The sequence below is a fragment of the Zalophus californianus genome, chromosome 8 (assembly GCF_009762305.2).
Source record: "Zalophus californianus isolate mZalCal1 chromosome 8, mZalCal1.pri.v2, whole genome shotgun sequence".
Taxonomy (NCBI): Eukaryota; Metazoa; Chordata; class Mammalia; order Carnivora; family Otariidae; genus Zalophus; species Zalophus californianus.
Window position 1 is genome coordinate 35,085,966 of NC_045602.1, and position 20,697 is coordinate 35,106,662.

General features: G+C 42.2%; 1 protein-coding gene across 1 annotated transcript; it reads right to left on the minus strand.

The window, feature by feature from the left end:
- Positions 1-674: 674 nt before the first annotated feature.
- Positions 675-19,988, minus strand: LOC113938347 (cytochrome c oxidase subunit 7A-related protein, mitochondrial). Its single transcript, XM_027623776.2, has 3 exons — positions 19,832-19,988; positions 2,636-2,767; positions 675-1,546 (listed from the first exon to the last, which is right to left on the minus strand). Exons 1-3 carry the CDS (start codon positions 19,901-19,903, stop codon positions 1,406-1,408), a joined length of 345 nt encoding a protein of 114 aa, XP_027479577.1. The 5' UTR covers positions 19,904-19,988; the 3' UTR covers positions 675-1,405.
- Between the last annotated feature and the right edge of the window lie 709 nt (positions 19,989-20,697).

Below are 20,697 nucleotides of genomic sequence, written 5' to 3' on the forward strand. Positions count from 1 at the left end.
AAGTATTTATGGCTGAATTATCATAATTCCATAGCTTAATCTTGATTGCTACAGCAAAGAACAAATGTGTGTTTACATACATTCATTATGTGTGCCTGCGTTTGTGAGAGAGCAAGAAAGAACACGAAGGTGGCAATATATTGCTAAGTGAAGGATATACAGATGTATACTGTACCATTCTTAAAATCTTTCTGTAGTCTGAAGTTTTTCAAAATCAAAACTTGGAGGAAATACCAGAGAAGAATGAAGTTTAGATCTGTACAGACAAGTAAGGACCTGTTAGCCTGTGAGGATGCTACTGGGTATTTATTTTATCCTCAGTAAAAGGTCACCGTTCCTTGCTATGGTGAGATACAGACTACCACTTTACATATAATAAAATCCCACCTTTTCTCAGCATTCATATAGCGTATGTGAAGCCTACCGATTATGACAGCACGGGAAATTAATGTCTAAATGAACTGTGTGTTACAGGCACATTTCACTAAGGGGCAAGCTGGTTTCTTATAAGGAACCATATGGTAATTATCAATATGCCATTAGCCTATTACTTGACTTTGAGGAACCATTTTGTAAAGATTATCTAGTGCCTAATTAAAAAGAAAGAAATGAGACTCAGGTTTAGGATGCCTCTGGTATTCTGAAAGGGCATTCAAAAGGACTTCAAAACTGAGATTTTTCATTCATGTATTTATTCCACAATCAAAATAAATCGTAATTTAAAGCCATAAACATTTTGAAAAGGTAAAGGAGACTTTGTGTCACAGTGGCATTAATAAAACAACACTGGTCTAAAGTGCAACACTAAACAGGTGTTTTCTGCTCCCAAGGTGGAATAAATACATAACAATTACACTTAAAATTTCACTAAAGATCTGGGAGGAGGCAAGTAGCCCTTGGAAATAAACTGTCCAATGAACAGAGGCAGGCTGCAGATAACTTTTCTTAACATTTTACTGCAAGAAGGAAAAACCCCCAAGGTGTCTACTAGCGCAAACCCGTTTCATGCTCCTGGCCTTGGTTCTTCCTTCCTTCCTCAATCACATCCAAATCCAGAAAGGCCTCTGCACCCCATGCTCAAAAACACCACTGTGAGTCCCCAAGGACCTCAGCACAGACTGTTGTCAATGAGTCTGTGTGCGACCTTCCTCCAGAACCTCCAGGGAAATCAGGAGCCTAAAGAGCAGCAGCATCTCTTTAAACAATGGTTTTAACTATCCAATGAGCTCTGATGGACCATGTGCATTTCATAAACAAACCAAAATAGTGCCTTAGTATCTTCCTATTTCTCTGGGAAAATTTAAGTAAACCATTCAAGTAAAAAAGAAAAATGTTTACAGAGCAGTGAAAAATGAAAATTCAAAGGGTTTATGCCAAAAAGCAAACCAGTCCTCTGCAGCCTAATTCATTTGTTTCTGGGCCGCGAAGCCATGTAGAGAGCAATTAGGCAGTAGATGGTCCCCCCCAGCGTCAGCGCCATGGTGGTCCGGTAAAGCATTTGGTCAGGCAGGCCTCGTTTCAGGTGGATAGGCACACCGTCGGATTTCTGGAAAGCAAGAATTACCAAGGACATGGTTAATAATAAAAAGATTTTATAGTTTAGGCTAATAAAGAACGAATGTCTCTATAACTAATCCATCAACACACTGCAGTGGAAAAAGCCCTAATCCGTTAGAATGCGGACAGAAATAGCAGTATACATTTTCTTGTAAATGCAGCTACAGCCTGTAAGGCCAAAGCCATTCTCCAAAACGGAGCCTCACGAACACGCATGCAACAGATTCCACATTTCTAAGAAATTTATCATATATTGCTGAATTAGGAAAGCAGCACGGGTGGATTTCTTTTAAAGGCAAAGGTAAGCCACAGCTAAGTGACCGCAGGCACAAGAAATGTTTGACTTCTGATGTCTGAGCACGCCAGATCAATTAACAGGCCCATTAAGCTGTTAAACCCTTGTTTAAAAGAGAGACTCCATAAAATGCTGAATCCATTATTTTGCACAGTCTCCAAACTCCCACCCCCATAGTAACTGAAGACCCCAAATGCCCAATTAAGTCTTACTTATCGGATAAAAAGGGATTAAACTGACCAGAAGTCCCCAAGCTGGTCCTGAATCTGCACATATCTTTGAGGATGGGGAAGCTGCCTTCTAGCAACAGCAGGAACAGACACTGCCACTCCCACAGCACCTGATCTGCAGCTGGGTCACTGACCTCTCAATTATCTGTATGTAGATTACCATTAATATTATTTTAAAATCCAATTCTGGCTTCTCTCTGTTGATCAGCAAACCCAAGAGAGCCTCCTCTACTTCTAACAGCTCAGTGAATTTTTCTTTTTTTAAAGATTTTATTTATTTATTTGACAGAGACACAGCGAGAGAGGGAACACAAGCAGGGGGAGTGGGAGAGGGAGCAGCAGGCTTCCCACTGAGCAGAGAGCCTGATGCGGGGCTCGATCCCAGGACTCTGGGACCATGACCTGGGCCGAAGGCAGACGCTTAACGACTGAGCCACCCAGGCACCCCAGCTCAGTAAATTTTAATATCAAGCAAGCAAAAAACAACCAGAAGAAAACTCATTGCCAAAATAACAACTTATTCTTTAGTGTCTGTTCTAGTGTCTTCTCTCACCTGGAAAAACTTCTGTAGCTCAGGAACTTTGTTTTTCCCAGCATAATCATATACAGCAAAATCAGAACTCAGTTTAGTTGGTGTGGCAAATATGATAGGCGGTGCTTCTGTGGAAACCACAGGCCTTAATCCCTGTAGGAAAAAGGAAAATGTCAAGTTGAAAGCATGCCTGAGCTTATGAACAACCTTTCAACAAGCAGGCTGTCTGGAATCATGGAGGCAGTAATTCAACCACACCAGAAGGAAGGAAAGGCTCTCCAAGTCTGCATTACAAGGCCTTTAATTTTAAGATTTAAAGTCCTTAAACTTTCAACAAAATACGTTAGTCCACTTTCCCACAGCAAACCCCATCAAGAAGAATTCCCTGACATTAAGATGGGGATCAGGGGAAGAAGGGAAGCAAACAACCAACCACAAAAGCCCAATCTGGGCTTCCAGAAATAATTATTATGTCTATCTTCCTATCAAATCAGTAAAACATTTATAATCTATATGAACTTTTGGTTAGATTTCCAAAGAGACCTGGCTGTCCCTTTTCTCCTCTGGGTGAGCTGATGTACTAACATGTTATCTCTAACTCCAGAGTAGACATCAGAAACTGTCCAGACACACAGTAAAGAAATATCTCAATCTGGAAGAGCCCGTAATGGTAAGAGACTTGTCTTTCAGGACCAGAAAACAAAACAAAACAATTAGAGTGATTAAACCTTCCAGCATTAACAAAGCTGTAAGTAAAACAGATATGGTAAAAATAAAGGAAACTCAGTGTTCTCATCTGTGACATTAATATAAAAGTACGGGGATCTACCCCTGAAAAGACCGCATGAGACACTACGTGTCTAAAGCAGCGGGCCTGCCACAGGCACACAGCACACACTCAATAATATAAACTGAATGACATTGGGAGTTAACACAGGTTTGCGATTAGCAGCTCCCTGGGCCACATGGATATAAGGACAAACACACAAGCTTAAAAAGAACCTAAGGGGGAGAAAAATGAAGTACTATCACAGGCTACAACAAGGATAACCCTTAAAAACATGCCAAGTAAAGGAAGCTAGTCAAAAAGACCACATCTTAATAGGACCCCATTCATATGCAAGTCCAGAGTAAGAAAATCTACACAGACAGAAAGTAGATCAGCAGCTGCCTAGGGCTGTGAGGTGAGCAACAGGGGGATGATAACTGCAGGGTATATGTTTCTTCTGGAGGCAACGAAAATGCTCAAAAATTAAGGTGGTAATGGTTGCACAATATCAATACACTGAAAAACCACTGAGTTATACACTTTAAATGAGTGAATGTATGGTATGTGAATTGTATCTCAATAAAGCTATTAAAACAAAAAAGAAGAACCTAAGGGGAAGTCTGGTTTTCTATCTGATGGAGTAAACCCACAGTGGCAGGTATAGAGATCATTCTCCAAAATAACCCGCAGATTAAGATATGAGCTAAGTTACAAATCGCATCCTTTTATATTAAATTCTAACTACAAAAAATAAAATTTAAAGTTAGGATGTAGAATTCAAGCTCAGCTTCTTTCATTTTACAGATGAAAAAGAAAATCCTTTGCTCAAATTAACAGAGTTGTCGGACCCCTGGTCCTTCATCTCTTCAAAGAAATAAAACTTACATATAACTGACAAGACCCACTCTAAAGATCATATATTGAAAGCCTCAACGATACTCCCACCAGGGAAGCATTAAGATCAACAGGGCAACAAAAACACATTAAAGCAAACTTGGTTTCAGTCCAAGATGGCAGCACAGAGACTAACTCACTTCCTCCAAGAACACACCAAATCTACACCTACACACAGCAATTCCTCCTGAAGAACTGAAGGCTGACTGAACAGCTTCTGAATAGCAAAGGATAAAGGGACCACACAGAGAATGGCAGGAGACAGAGACATGGTAACAACACGAACCCCACCTGTTGCTAGGAACTGCAGTAGCGAGGGATAGCACTGACAGGCCCACACACAGATTCACCCAACCTGGGGGCAGGGCAAAAAAAAAAAACAGCGGTTTAAAAAGCAAATAGAGGGCACCCAGTAGCTCAGTCAGTTAAGTGACTGCCTTTGGTTCTGGTCATAATCCTGGAGTCCCAGGATCGAGTCCCTCGTCAGGGCTTCCTGCTCAGTGGGGAGTCTGCTTCTCCCCCTGACCCTCCCCCTCGTGCTCTCTCTCTCTCTCTGTCTCAAGTAAATAAGATCTTAAAAAAATAAAGTAAAATAAAATAAAAGGCAAACAGACTGTTAAGTGAAGGAAGCACCGTATACTAATGCTACAGCAACTGCTAAATAGTGGGAGAACCACTGTTTACATTCCCCCACTGCCTTGATAGTGCAGATCGGAGCAGGCATGCTAGCCAGCCTGCAGACTCGGGCCCCTAACCCACACCAGCTCCAGCTGTCCCCCAAAGGTGTTCTCCACCACATGTACCTGCCTCAGCTCCAACCATCCCACCATGGCTGCCTGAGCACAGCACAAACCAGGACACCCCAGCCTGCGCCAACTACAGCCCTTGCTATCTCACCAAGGTGGCCTGGGCACAAAACACCCTGCAACACCGCTGGCCCGCATCTGCTTCAGCAGCCATCCAGGGCACTTCCTATGCAGAGCATGCCAGCACATCCTGCCCCAGCTCTAGCCATCCCACTATGATGTCCCAGGGTGGAGAGCCTGAGGACAACCCAGCCTGAGCCTGACCCAGCTCTTGCCATCCCACCAGGGGAGCGCTAGACCCAAGCACCCCTGGACCACCTGGCCTGAACTTGCCCCAGCTCCCACCATCCCACAGGGCAGACCCAAAGAATGTGCCCTGAGCCTGTGCCCACTACAGCTCTAGCCAGCCAAAGCCAGCAGACACATACAGTCTACAGAGGGGACACTCCTACACAAGGCCACTCCTTCAATACTGGGGAAGGTTGCTGTTCCACCTAATTCATAGAAACAAACAGAGAAAGACAAACAAAATGAGAAAAGGGAATATGCTCCGAAGAAAAGAACAAAACTTCAGAAAAAGAAATAAAATGGAAATAAGCAATGACCTGATAAAGAGTTCAAAGCGATGGTCATAAAGATGCTCACTGGAGTTGAAAGAAAAGTGTAAGAGAACTCAACAGAGATAAAAAACATAAAAAAGAACCAAACAGAGTTGAAGAATACAATAACTGAAATGAAAAACACCCTAGAGAGAATCAACAGCAGATTAGAAGATGCCTATGAATAGATTAGCAATCTGGAAGACAGAATAGAAAGCACCCAAGGTGAACAGCAAAAACAAAGACGACAGGTTAAGGGACCCTCTAGGACAATGTCAAGCATACTAATATTCACATTAGAGGGGTCCCAGGAGAAAAAGAGAGAAAGCGGCAGAAAATTTATTTGAAGAAATAAGAGCTGAAAATTTCCCTAACCTGGGAAAAGCAGACATCTAGGTCCAGGAAGCAGAGAGAGACCCAAACAAGATGAACCCAAGAAGGTCCATACCAAGACGCACAACAATGAAAATGACAAGGATTAAAGACAGAATCTTAAAAGCAGCAAGAGATAAGGAACTAGTTATGTACAAGGAAAACCCCACGAGGCTATGGGTTTTCCAGCAGAAACTGTGCAGAAGACAGTGGCACAACATATTCAAAGCACTGAAAGGAAGAAACCTACAACCAAGAATGCTCTACCTGACAAGATTATCATTCAGAACTGAAGGACAAATAGTAGTTTCCCCAAACAAACAAAAGTTAAAGGAGTTCATCACCACTTAACCAGACTTAGAAGAAATGTTAAAGGGACTTTAAGCGGAAAAGAAAAGGCCATGACTGGAAGAAAATTACGAAACAAAAAAACTTCACTGGTAAAAGCAAATGTATAATAAAGGTAGTAAATCAATCACTTATAAAACTAGTATGAAAATTAGAAGATGAGTAAAATCAATTACATCTATAAAATTTGTTGAGATTCACAAAATAAAGATGTAAAATATCACATCATATACATATACATACATGGGGGAGGGGTTAATATGTAATGATTTTAGAATGTGTTCGAACTTAAGCAACCATCAGCTTAATATAGACTGCTATATACTTATGATGTTATATATGAACCTTAAGCTAACCAGAAGCCAAAAACGTATAATAAATCCACAAAAAAATAAAAAGGAATCCAAGTAAAACAATAAAGTCACCAATTACAAGAGAAGAGAGCCAGTAGAAAAAAAGAGAAAAACAACAAAAACCACCAGAAAACAATCAACAAAATGGCACCTGTAAATTATTACTTTAAATGTAAATGATCTAAAAAAAAATGGGACGCTTGAGTGGTTTAGTCAGTTAAGTGTCTGACTCTTGATCTCAGGGTCATGAGTGGAGCCTACTTAAAAAAAAAAAGTAAATGGTCTAAATGCTCCAATCAAAAGACAAGGGTGATTCAGGGATGCTTGGGTGGCTCAGTCGCTTGGGCATCTGCCTTCGGCTCAGGTCATGATCCTAGGGTCATGGGATCAGTCCCACATCAGACTCCTTGCTCAATGGGAAGCCTGCTTCTCCCTCTGCCTGCCACTCCCCGTGTGTGCACTCTTGCTCTGACAAATAAATAAAAATTAAAAATCTTAAAAAAAAGACAAGGGTGACTCAATGAATAAAAAACAAGGGCCATCTATATGTTGCCTGTAAGAGGCTCTCTTCACACCTAAAGACACGTATAGACTGAAAGTGAAGGGATGTAAAAAAAAATATTCCATACAAATGAAAGCAAAAAGAAAGCTGGGATAGTAAAACTTCTATCAGACAAAGTAGTCTTTGAAACAAAGACTGTAACAAGAGACAAAGAAGGGCATTATATAAAGGGAATAATCCAACAAGAGGATACAACAATTATAAATATCTATGCACCCAACATAGCACCTAAATATACAAATCAAATATTAACAGACACAAAGGGAGAAACTGACAGTAATACAATAACAGTAGGAGGCTTTAACAGCCCACTTACATCAATGGATAGAAAATCCAGACATAAAATCAATAAGGTAACAGTGGCTTTAAATAACATTAGACCAGATAGACCTAGCAGATATATACAGAACATTCCATCCATAAGCGGCAGAATATACATACTTTTCAAGTGCACCTGGAACATTCTCCAGGACAGATTACATGTTAGGCCACAAAACAAGTCTCAATAAATTTAAGAAGATGGAGCACCTTCTCCATTCACAGCAGTATGAACCTAGAAATCAATTACAGGAAAAAAACTAGAAAAAAACACAAAACACATTGAGGTTAAACAACATGCTCCTAAACAATCCATGGATCAAGGAAGAAATCAAAGAGGAAATTTTAAAGATACACGGAGAAATGAAAATGGAAACAATGGTTCAAAATTTTGGGGATGCAACAAAAGCAGAGGAAGTTTATAGTAATACAGGCATACCTCAAGAAACAAGAACAATCTCAACAACCTGACTTTACACCTAAAAGAATTAGAAAAAGAATGAAGAGCAAAGTTAGAAGAAAGAAGGAAACAGTAAGGATTATAGTAGAAATAAATTAAATGGAGACTAAAAAAAAAAAAACCCAATGAAACTAAGAATTGGTTCTTCAAAAAGATAAACAAAATTGATAAACCTTTAGCAAACTTATTAAGAAAAAAAGAGCTCAAACAAAATCACAAATGAAAGAGAGCTTGTATGCCAACAAGTTGGACAACATAGAAGAAATGGATAAATTTCTAGAAACATACAATCTTCAAAGACTGAATCAGAAAGAAATAGCAAATCTGAGCAGACCAATTACTAGTAGAGAAAGCGAATCTTGTAATCAAAAAATTCCCAATGAACAAAAGTCCAGGACTACGTGACTTCACAAGTAAAACCTATCAAACATTTAAAGAAGAGTTAATACCTGTCATTCTCAAACGATTCCAAAAAATAGAAGAGGAAGAAATTCTTCCAAATTCATTCTACGAGGCCAGCATTACCCTGATACCAAAACCAAATACAATACAAAAAAGAAAATTACAGGCCAATACCTCTGATGAATACAGATGCAAAAAAATACTCAACAAAATTTAGCAAACTGAATTCAACAATACATTAAAAAGATCATTCATCATGATCAAGTGGGACTTATTCCGGGATACAAGAATGGTTCAATATCCAGAAATCTATCAACATGATACACAACATTAACAAAATGAAGGATAAAAATCACATGATCACCTCAACAGATGCAGAATAAACATCTGACAAAATCCAACATCCATTTATGATAAAAACTCTCAATAAAGTGGGTTTAGAGGAAACATAGCTCAATATAATAAAGACCATATATGATAAATCCACTAGCTAACATCATAATGGTGAAAAGTGAAAGCTCTTTTTCTCTAAGGTCAGGAACAAAACAAGGATGTCCCTTCTCCCCACTTTTATTCAACACAGTACTGGAAGTCCTAGCCACAGCAATCAGACAAGAAAAAGAAATAAAAGGCATCCTAAGTGGTAAGAAAGAAGTAAAACTTTCACTATTTCCAGTTGACATGATACTACATATAAAAAAACACTAAAGACTCCACCAAAAAAATATTAGAATACATGAATTCAATAAAGTCACAGGATACAAAATATACAGAAATCTGCATTTCGATACGCTAATAGTGAAGCAGCAGAAAGAGAAATTAAGAAAACAATCCCATTTACAGCTACATCAAAAAGAATGAAATACCTAAGGAAAAAATTTAACCAAGGAGGTGAAAGACCTGTACTCTGAAAACTATTATGACAATGATGAAAGAAACTGAAGACACAAATAAATCGAAAGATATACCATGCTCATTAACTGGAAGAATGGAAGAATCAATACTGTTAAAATGCCCATACTACCCAAAGCAGCCTACAGATTCAATACAATCCCTATCAAAATACCAATAGCATTTTTCACAGAATAAGAAAAAAATAATCCTAAAATTTGTATGGAACCACAAAGATCCCAAATAGCCAAAGCATCTTTTTCTTCTTGAAAAAGAAGAAAAAAGCTGAAGCATCACAATCACAGGCTTCAAGATATACCAAAAGCTATAATAATCAAAACAGTATGGTACTAGCACAAAAATAGAGATCAATGGAATAGAGAGCCCAGAAATAAAATCACTCTTTATATGGTCAATCTACAACAAAGGAAACAAAAATACACAATGGGGAAAAGACAGTCTCTTCAATAAATGGTGCTGGTAAAACTGGACAGCTACATGCAAAAGAATGAAACTGGGGGTGCCTGGGTGGCTCAGTCGCTTGAGTGTCCAACTCTTGGTTTTGGCTCAGGTCAGGATCTTGCGGTCGTGGGATCCAGCCCCACATCAGGCTCCACATTCAGTGTGGAGTCTGCTACAGATTCTCTCTCCCTCCCCTCCCACCCACTGCTTTCTCTCTAAATAAATTAATTACCTTGGGGCACCTGGCTGGCTCAGTCAGCAGAGCATGTGACTTTTTTTTTTTTTTTAAGATTTTATTTGTTTCTTTGACAGACAGAGAGACACACAGTGAGCAAGGGAACACAAGCAGGGAGAGTGGGAGAAGAAGCAGGCAACCCTCAGAGCAGGGAGCCCGACGCAGGGCTCGATCCCAGGACCCTGGGATCATGACCTGAGCTGAAGGCAGACACTTAACGACTGAGCCACCCAGGCGCCCCAGAGCATGTGACTCCTGATCTCAGGGCTGTGAGTTCAAGCCGCATGTTGGGTATAGAAATTACTTTTAAAAATTAAAAAAAAAAAAAGAGAGAGAGAGAGAGCTTTTGGCTTTGGACTAGGAGACGAAGGTGCAATGGTCTTCCATCGTCCCGAATCAGGGTTCATCCAACACCAGCCACCTCCGCCATGCCACCTAAGTTCGACCCTAACAAGATCAAAGCTGTACTGTATACCTGAGGAGCACCAGTGGGGAAGTTGGTGCCACGTCCCCCTGGCCTCGAAGACTGGCCCCCTGGGTCTGTCTCCAAAAAAGGTTGGTGATGACATCACCAAGGCAACTGGTGACTGGAAGGGTCTGAGGATTATAGTGAAAGTGACCACTCAAATTAGGGCCAGAATGAAATGCCACCTTCTGCCTCTGCCCTGATTATCAAAGCCCTTAAGGAACAGCCAAGAGACAAAAAGAAGCAAAAAAAAAAAAAACATTAAGCACAGTGGAAGTATCACTTTTGGTGAGATTGTCAACATTGCCTGACAGATGTGGCACCAATCTTTAGCCACAGAACCCTCTGGAACCACTGAAGAGATCATGAGGACCGCCCAGTCTTTGGGCTGCAAATGTTGACGGCCACCACCCTCATGACATCATAGATGACATCAATAGTGGTGCAGTGGAATACCCAGCTAGTTAAGAACTACAAAGGAAAATACTTCAGTAAAGGATCATTTGAACCCCCCCCCAAAAAAACAAAACAAATCCCACAAAAAATTCAAATGGATTAAAAACCCAAATGTAAGACCTGAAATCATAAACTCCTAAAAAGAAAACATACAGAGTCTCTTAGACATCAGCCTTATCAACATTTTTCTGAATCGGTCTCTTCAGGTAAGGGAAACAAAAGCAGAAATAAACAACTGGGACTACATCAAACTAAAAATCTTTTGCACAGTGAAGGAAAACAACAAAACAAAAAGGCAACCTACTGAATGGGAGAAGATTATGTGCAAATGATATAACCAACAAGGGGTTAATATACATATATAAAGAACTTATACAACTCAATACCAAAAAAAAAAATGTACAGAGGACCTGAACACACATTTTCCAAAGATGTGTCTGGCCAACAGACACATGAAAAGATGTTCAACATCACTAAGTATCAGGGAAATGCAAATCCAAACCACAATGAGAATGGCTAGTATCAAAAAGTCAAGAAGTAACAAGTGTGTAGAGGATACAAAAAAAAGGCAACACACATGCACTGTTCATGGGAATATAAATTGGTGCAGCCATTATGGAAAACAGTATGGAGGTTCCTCAAAAAATTAAAAATACAAATACCATACAAACCAGTAATTCTGCTTCTGGGTATTTACCCAAAGAAAACAAAAATATAGGGGGCGCCTGGGTGACTTAGATGGTTAAGCGTCTGCCTTCGGCTCAGGTCATAATCCCAGGGTCCTGGGATCGAGTCCTGCATCAGGCCCTGTTCCTTGGGGAGCCTGATTCTCCCTCTGCCTCTGTCTCTTATGAATAAATATTTAAAAAAAAGCAAAAATATCAATTCAAAAAGATATGTGCACCCCTATGTTTACTGCAGCATTATTTACAACAGCCAAGATAGGGAAGCAACATAAGCCACATCGGGCTCTCTGCTCGGCGGGAAACCTGCTTCTCCCTCTCCCACTCCCCCTGCTTGTGTTCCCTCTCTCGCTGTATCTCTAATAAGTAGGTAAAATCTTAAAAAAAAAAAAAAAAGATGAATGGATAAAGAAGATGTGGTACATATATACACACACAGTGGAGTAATACTCAGCCATGAAAATAAGATTTTGCCACTGGCAACAACTTGGATGGACCTAGAAGGTATTATGCTAAGTGAAATAAGTCAGAGAGAAAAAAAAAATACCATTAATATTTCACTTATGTGTGGGATCTAAAATATAAAACAAAAAAATTGAAATAGACCCATAAATACAGAGAACTGGTGGTTGCCAGAGGGGAGTGGGTGGGAGGATGAGGGGAGAGGTGAAGGAAATTAAAAGGTACAAACTTCCAGGAGTAAAGGAAGTCAGGAGAATAAAAAGTACACCATACAGAATACAGTCAATAATGCTGTGAGGTGACAGATGATAAGTACACTTATGTGGTGGGCATTTTGTAATGTATATATCACTATGTTGTACACCTGAAACTAATATTGTAAATCAACTATACTTCAATTAACCCCCAAAAAAGTAAACTTTGTTTCTATTTCTTTGACACAATCCCACAAATGGGAATGAACCGTGGACTTTTTTCTGCACTGCATTCACTCATTCAGCATATATGACTGAGCCCTTACTCTATACTGAAAATACACGATGAATAAGACAGATATAATGCCTGCCATTATGGATATTAATGTTATGGAATAACAGCCACTAATTATGTGCTCAGCCTTTGTTATATGCCCAGCATCCTGTCAAGCATTTCACACACATCATCTCATTTAATTCTGCCAGCAACCCTACCAAGATGTTACTATTCCCATTTTATAGAGGAGAAAACTAGATCAGAGAGGGCAACTTACCTAAGATCATGTAGCAAAAAGGATGGTGTCTAGCGTCGAAACTCAGGCCCCTCTAAAGTCCACAGCCTTGGGTTTTTAAGTATTCTGCTACCCGCCCCCACTCCCCCTCTCAACTATTGCTTAAAGGCAACAATTGAGGTTTTTTTTTTTTAAGATTTTATTTATTTGACAGAGACATAGTGAGAGAAGGAACACAAACAGGGGGAGTAGGAGAGGGAGAAGCAGGCTTCCTGTGGAGCAGGGAGCCCAATGCAGGGCTCGATCCCAGGACCCTGGGATCACGACCTGAGCCGAAGGCAGACGCTTAACAACTGAGCCACCCAGGCGCCCCAAGGCAACAACTGATTTAAAGAGAATGTTTTATAAGTTGCTTGTCTGAATTTAGTATATAATACACTCAGGTTCAGGAGGAGTTAGAGATGGGAAGAGAGGCCCTAACTACTGAGATAAGAATGTTAGAAAGTATCTCTCTTTGAACTAAAGAATTTAACAGGCTCCTTTATTCTGTGAGCTTTGTATTTTCTCCTATAAGGATCATTTCCCCTTGAATGCAAAAATTTAAAAACTTTCTACCAAGCAGCTCCGAAAATGGTTTGAAGTTAAATTCTTGTTTTGACAGGACTAATGTGAGAGCATTTTTAGAAAGGATTATACCTAATCGCTCAGTGTTTGTACACCCATCAAGTGATTCAAAACTACAGCAAAGTTTTTGAACAGTATCATCCGAAAGAGTATCAACCATCTTAATGGTTTTAATTAACTCCGTATTTCCATTTATAATACTGTAAAAGTTTGTAATATGGAATTTTAAAGTTACCAATAATCCCAGTATCTTATCCCATTAACTATTATAAGTTGTATATTCTCCTCCAATCTTTTTTTATAGGCGTATTTTAACATCTTTACAGTTGCAGTATAAAATTCTACATTCTAGGGGCGCCTGGGTGGCTCAGTCGGTTAAGCCTCTGCCTTGGGTTCAGGTCATGATCCCAGGGTCCTGGATCAAGCCCCAAGTCCCTGCTCAGTGGGGAGCCTGCTTCTCCCTCTGCCTGCCACTCCCCGTGCTTATGCTGTCAAATAAATGGATAAAATTCTTTTAAAAAATAAAATTCTACATTCTGTTTTCATTTATAAGCACCTCTTTTCAGGAGCCTACATAATCTTCATAATAAATTTACTCTTCACATTAACCCTGTAAATGAGGTATTATCGTCCCGTTACAGATGATTTTTTTTTTCAGATTTTATTTGAGAGAAAGAGAAAGAGAGAGAGAGCGCGAGCAAGCATGCACGCAAGCATGGGGGGGGGAGGTCAGAAGGAGAAGCAGACTCCCTGCTAAGTGGGGAGCCCGATGCAGGATTCGATCCTGGGACTCTGGGATCATGACCTGAGATGAAGGCAGACGCTTAACCAACTGACCCACCCAGGCGCCCCCCATGTTACAGACGATTAAAACAAAGCTCAGAGATTCCAAAAGATAGATGGGATTCAAACCCACACACTTTTATTATACCATACAATCAATAATTCAGCTGTCCTGGCCCCACAGGTAAAAGGAATGGATATTCACCTATCTCTCATTAAATTTCTTAAGAATTTAAAAGCAGTCAGTGCTTCCAATGTTTCAAGGCAGCTAGACAGGACTGACACTAGGATTCTCAAGAACGGACTTGACCAGGAAGCTGTATTTACAGGAAGGTATCTAAAGCAAATCCCTTCACCTATGCCTCTTCCAGGGTTGCGGTTGTCCCAATGTAGAATTACGGGCCTCCCCATCTCAATAACTGACAATAGCATCCTTCCAGGTTTTCAGGCCAAGATCCTTGGAATCTTTTTTTTTTAAGATTTTATTTATTTGAGAGAGAGCGAGCAAGTGAGTGGGGGAGGAGGAGACAGAGGGAGAGGATCTCAGCAGACTCCTCACTGAATGCGAAGCCCTATACAGCCCTATACAGCTCAATCTCATAACCCTGAGATCATTACCTGAGCCACAATCTAGAGTCAGATGCTTAACGGACTGAGCCACCCAGGCGCCCAGAATCATTTTTAATACCGCTTACACACTGCAAATCCTTTTCACTCTACTTTCAAAATACACTCAGCATCTGACCACTTCTCACCCATCTCCACCAATCCACACTCTGGTCCAAACCCCTGGATTTTTATAACAGCCTCCCAACTGATCACCCTCCTTCCATTTCCACACTGGTTGCCCTGCAGTCTACTCTTAATGCAGCAACCAGTGATTGTAGATGTCACTACTCAGCTCAAACCTCTCCAAAAGCCTCCTCACACTGAGCAAATCACTTACAATGATTTCCAGGGCCATGAGAGGCACCCCTCAAACCCCACCACCCTACCACTTACATCATCCCCTTACTCTACCCCCAGTCCCCTAGACAAGCCCCTTAAACCTCCCAGGCACCAGGCACTGTTCCCTCTACCTAGAATGCTCTTCTCTGGGTATCCACATGACTGGCACCCTCACTCCTTCAGGTCTTTGCCCATGTGTCACCTTCTCAGCAAGACATTCTCTTACCACCCTTTAAACTGCATGTCCTCCCCCTTACCCTGCTAACAACCTATCACCCGTTCCTGGGCTTTTTTCTCCACAGCACTTATAAGCACCTAACACACCGAAATTTAACTTTGTTTACTTTGTCTCCCCCTACTGCAATGGAAGCCTCACAAAGGCAGGATTTTGGCATGTTTTCTTCACTGCTCTTACTTCCCAAGACTTAAAAAAGCAAAGAGCACATTCAGTAAATATCTGTTGAATGTATAAATAAGCTATAGCTTCACCACAATGTAGACTTAAATATTTCAGAGCTAAAGTCACGTAAATCAAATCAGCAGTTGATGGCAGAGCCTCCCACACCTCCCACAAATGAGAAAACTAGTGAATACTGTTCTTAAAATAGTGGACTGCAGACCAAGTGGAAATCACAGGTTTTGCTTTTTAATACCAAATCTCTTAGCTATTTACACAATCACTACCTCTACAATTAAGAGCCATTCAACAGCAACCACATTCAGCAGCTGAGTTCCTCCTAGTCTACTTTAGTTGCTCCAGAAAATTTTAAGATTTTATTTTTAAGTAATCTCTACACCCAATGCAGGGCTCAAACTCACAACCTCAAGATCGGAGAGTCTCATGCTCCACCAAATGAGCCAGCCAAGTGCCCCTAGTTGCTCCAAATTTTTAAAGAGAAAAGTCAACTTGATTTTTTTCCCCTCGAAGTTGACTGGCCCAAGTTTCCCTTTTCTTCTACCTTTTAGGTTTGAGAAGAAGGAGAGTGGAGAAATAAGAGAATTACACGATTTTTTTTTTAATTTTTAAATGATAGAATTTTCCAGTGCTCTGATCTGAATTCACTCTGATTTAGGGCTAGAAAAAAGTGTCAATCTGCAGCAACTCAAGTTCTACCTGCCAGCAAGATATCACCACCTCCATGTTTCCAGGACACAACACACTCCACACGTCCAAAATTCACGCAGTTTCTCACAAACCTATTCAGGAGCTCCCTGTTTATAACGGAAGCACCACCATCCTCTCATTACCGACTCATCCTGGAGTCCTCCTTTCTCATCCCCCGTCTCCGGCATCGGTTGCTAAATCCTTATCCCCCAGACCTCTCTCCTTTCCCACTCAGAAGACGCTGAACTATTTTATGGGTTTAACAGGCATCCCTGGTACTGGTCTCTCCCAGTCGTATTATCTTTTCAGGCATAGCTCTTGTCATGATACTTGCTCCTCCATCATAAACCCTCCATGAAACTAAAGGTAAGAAGTATGCCCTTGTTTCAACCTCTGGACAAGACTCTACCACAACTTTCTCCATCAAGATGCTTTGTAAATTCCCGTTTCTCACAAAATTAAGTCCTACCATCCTACACCCTTCATGATCTATCTCCATCTACCACGGCTAAACTTACTACTCAATGATTCCCCAGTGATTTAAGAGGCACTAGAAATCTGAAGGCCCTACCTGTACCACATGCATCTCAGGGTAATCTCTGCTCTGAGAGCCAATTTAATTTCATATGTTTTAGTCTAAAATTTTACTTCCTCGCTAAGTAACAAAACCTAGATTATGCTAAAATTCTATTAAATCTACCGGGCACCTGGGTGGCTCAGGTCATGATCCCAGAGTCCTGGGATCAAACGCCACATCAGGCTCCCCGCTCGGTGGGGAGGCCGCTTCTCCCTCTGCCTGCCGCTCCTCCTGCTTGTGCACTCTCTGACAAATAAATAAAAAATTAAAAAAATCTACAACCACAAACAAATCAATTGTGATATATTCACACAATGAAATCCTACACAGCAATAAAAGGCGCTAGCTACTAATACATGCAACATGAATGAACTTCAAAAATACTGATTGGGGATAGGCCCTACACAAGAGAGTTCTGTGTGGTTCCATTTACGTGAAATACAAAAACAGCAAAACTATTAATTTATAATAGTCACAACAGGAAGGTGGACATGGATAGGGAAGGGAACTTCCTAGGGGTGACGGAATGTCGATATGTTAACAGGGGTATGGGTTACAGTGTATGCACTTGTCAAAACTCATTAAACTGCAACATTTAAGATCAGTGCACTGAAAAATACACTTCTTCTATAGAAGCAAATGATAGAAATGTCTATTCCCCTGTAATCCGCAAAAGAAATAAATCACTGTTGTTGACAACTCCTTCTTTAGACTTCATTACCAATTTGGCTTCAGTGACACCACACTGGTTTCCCTTCTAATCCTGGTTTGTTCTTTTGATCAATGTTCCTCCTCCAGGCGCCTGGGTGGCTCAGTCATTAAGCGTCTGCCTTCGGCTCAGGTCATGATCTCAGGGTCCTGGGATCGAGCCCCACATCAGCCTCCCTGCTCAGCGGGAAGCCTGCTTCTCCCTCTCCCACTCCCCCTGCTTGTGTTCCTGCTCTCGCTCTGTCAAATAAATAAAATCTTTAAAAGAAGAAAAAAAAAGTTCCTCCTCTACCCTCCCCTTCGTGTTTCTGTAGTCTAATCATATTCCCACCTTTCTTCCCTATATGCTCCCTGCGTGATCTCCCCACCACAGATTCTACTACCAACTATAGGCTGAAGACACCGAGACCTATTAAGCTCTATATTCCTAAATCTAGCTACTACCAGACATGACATCATCACAAGTTCAACATTTATAAACCTGGATCCTTCCTCCTGAACCCCCAAAGCTTGCCCTTTTTGCCCTATCTTAATTTTTTTTAATTAATTTATTTTTTTGACACAAAGAGAGAGCAAAAGCAGGGGGAGTGGAAGGCAGAGGGGGAGGGAGAAGCAGGCTCCCTACTGAGCAGAGAGCCCAGCGACGCAGGGTTCCAGGGCGACCTGGGATCATGACCTGAGCTGAACCCAGACCCTCAACCAACTGAGCCACCCAGACGCCCTTATCTTAGTTAATATTAACAGCACATCTAGGGGCGCCTGGGTGGCTCAGTCATTAAGCGTCTGCCTTCGGCTCAGGTCATGATCCCAGGTCACGGGATCATGGGATCGAGCCCCACATCGGGCTCCCTGCTCCACAGGAAGCCTGCTTCTCCCTCTACCATTCCCCCTGCTTGTGTTCCCTCTCTTGCTGTGTCTCTGTCAAATAAATAAATAAATAAAATCTTTAAAAAATATATTAACAGCACATCTAATCTTAGACTGAAATCACTTTTTTAAAAAGATTTTATTTATTTGAGAAAGAGAGAAAGTGCATGAGCAGGGAGGGTGGGGTGGGCAGAGTGAGAGACAAAAGACTCCCCGCTGAGCAGGGAGCCCGACCGGGGACTCGATCCCAGGACCCAGAGATCATGACCTAAACTTAAGTCAGACACTTAAACCTACTAAGCCACCCAGGTGACCCTGAAATCTCTTAAAGCATCATCTCCACTTGGGCAAGTTGCTGCATCCCCCAGAAAAAGGAGGTAACAATAGAGCATCCTTTACACCCCACCTGAGATCCTTACTATTCGATTCCAGTTTTCCAACTGCGTATTTCAGTTGCAAATATTTCCCACACTTCTCTATGAGGAAAACGAACGAACATGATGGTATCTCACACTCAACTTCTGGAGAATAGCTACCACTTATCCAGTACCAACCATCTGCCAAAGACTACTAATGACGTGACACACACTTCATTTAACCTGTACTAAAGCTGCCCTAGATGAAACTAAGCTCACAATAAATTAAGTAACCTGATAAAGGTCATAAAAATAAAGTGGCAAAGCCAGGACATTAGCTCTGATGAAGAGTCTACAACTGAGGCTGAAACTACCAACCAGCAAAATGAGTGAAATCAGAATACTTTTTAGACTCAAATGGCTGCAGCCAACCATGTTACAGCTGAGAAGCGTAAGGTCGTTGCACGTAACTGCCCAGATTCACCTGGACATTTGAAAGAACCCATCAAGTCCCCCAATTCTGATCATACAGCCTCTCCGGCCCCTACGGCTTCCCTCGGTGCTGTCATCCCAGTTCTCCAACCTCGTGCCTTGATGCGGCTTTTAGGCTACGCAGGGAGGTACCAATGGAGCACTGAGGAGACCAAGAGCGGAACCTCCTTAAAAAGGACAAAGCCGAACTTCAGACTTTTGGCAGGTCGCATTCTGAGCCACGCCGACCCCACAAGCCACCCCCCGACCCAGAAGCAACGACCTCAGAGGTCACCTTGACCCCAGCTGAATGCCAGGCCCAACTTCCGCGCCGGACCAGCCCCACCAGGGAAGCAGCTACAGAATGAGCAGCCTCAACGGCCGCTGCAAGCAGATGCGGAGAGGGGCCGGGAGGTGCGGGGCGAGCCAAACCCAATCGCAGGCAGAAATCCCGCCCGGCTCCGGCCTCACGACTGCCAGGCGCAGAGGCTCGAGCGGCCACTTCTGTCCGAGACGGCCCGCCGCTACCGGTACCTGCGGGCTATAGGCGTCGGAAGCCCATGTTCCAGTCAACTTCTGCGTGAAGCCACTAAACTTGTAATACATGACGCCCGGTGTCCGGCTTCCCGCAGCCGCTACCTGCGCGACTGCCCCAGAAAAGGACCCTGCCTTCCCTGCCGTCGCTTTAAGCCTCAGCCCAAGGACCCTGCGCCAGGAGACGGGCTGCCCAGAGATCGCCTAATTTATAACATGCCCTCCTCAGCCATATCAGGGAACAAGAAGCCGGAGTGTCAGGACCAAGAAGGCAAAAGACAGCTCTAGCAGAGCGCAGAAAGCCGCCGTAGCGGGGTCTGTAGAAAGCACGAAATTCCCGCCCCCCCCCCCCCACACACACATTTTGATTCGGGCAGTGCTGAGACGCCTTAAGAAATGCGCAAGCGCCCCGCGAACCAGGCCGGAGGCTGAGGGACTCGCCAGGATCAAGTGGGGCGGACCTTGGGCGGGGCCCGGGGCGGGGTCTGGGGCGGGAGGGGCGGGGAGAGCTAGAGTTGAGGGGCCTACAGTTGGTCCTTGGATGGGAAGGCTTCTCTTCTTTTACCTAACTTGCACAGAGTCTTATTTCTTTCCTCCCCTCCCTAGGTCACCTGGTAAAGCGCCCCGCTGTCACTCAGTCGGAGTATGGACCCATTGGCCAGGCTTCTGCAGCAACCTGGGAGTTGGGGAGCAAATAAGAAAATGTGGGGTCTTCTGCTGAGAGCTTTTCAGTACAGAGGGTTGTTAGTGGTTTCACCCCAGTAATATAAGCTCTTGGGTTTTGTGCAAAAGAAATACATTGTGACCTAAACTTCGGACACCAGGATGTAAATTTTGCAGTTTCTCAGAACTGGTTTTTACTTACC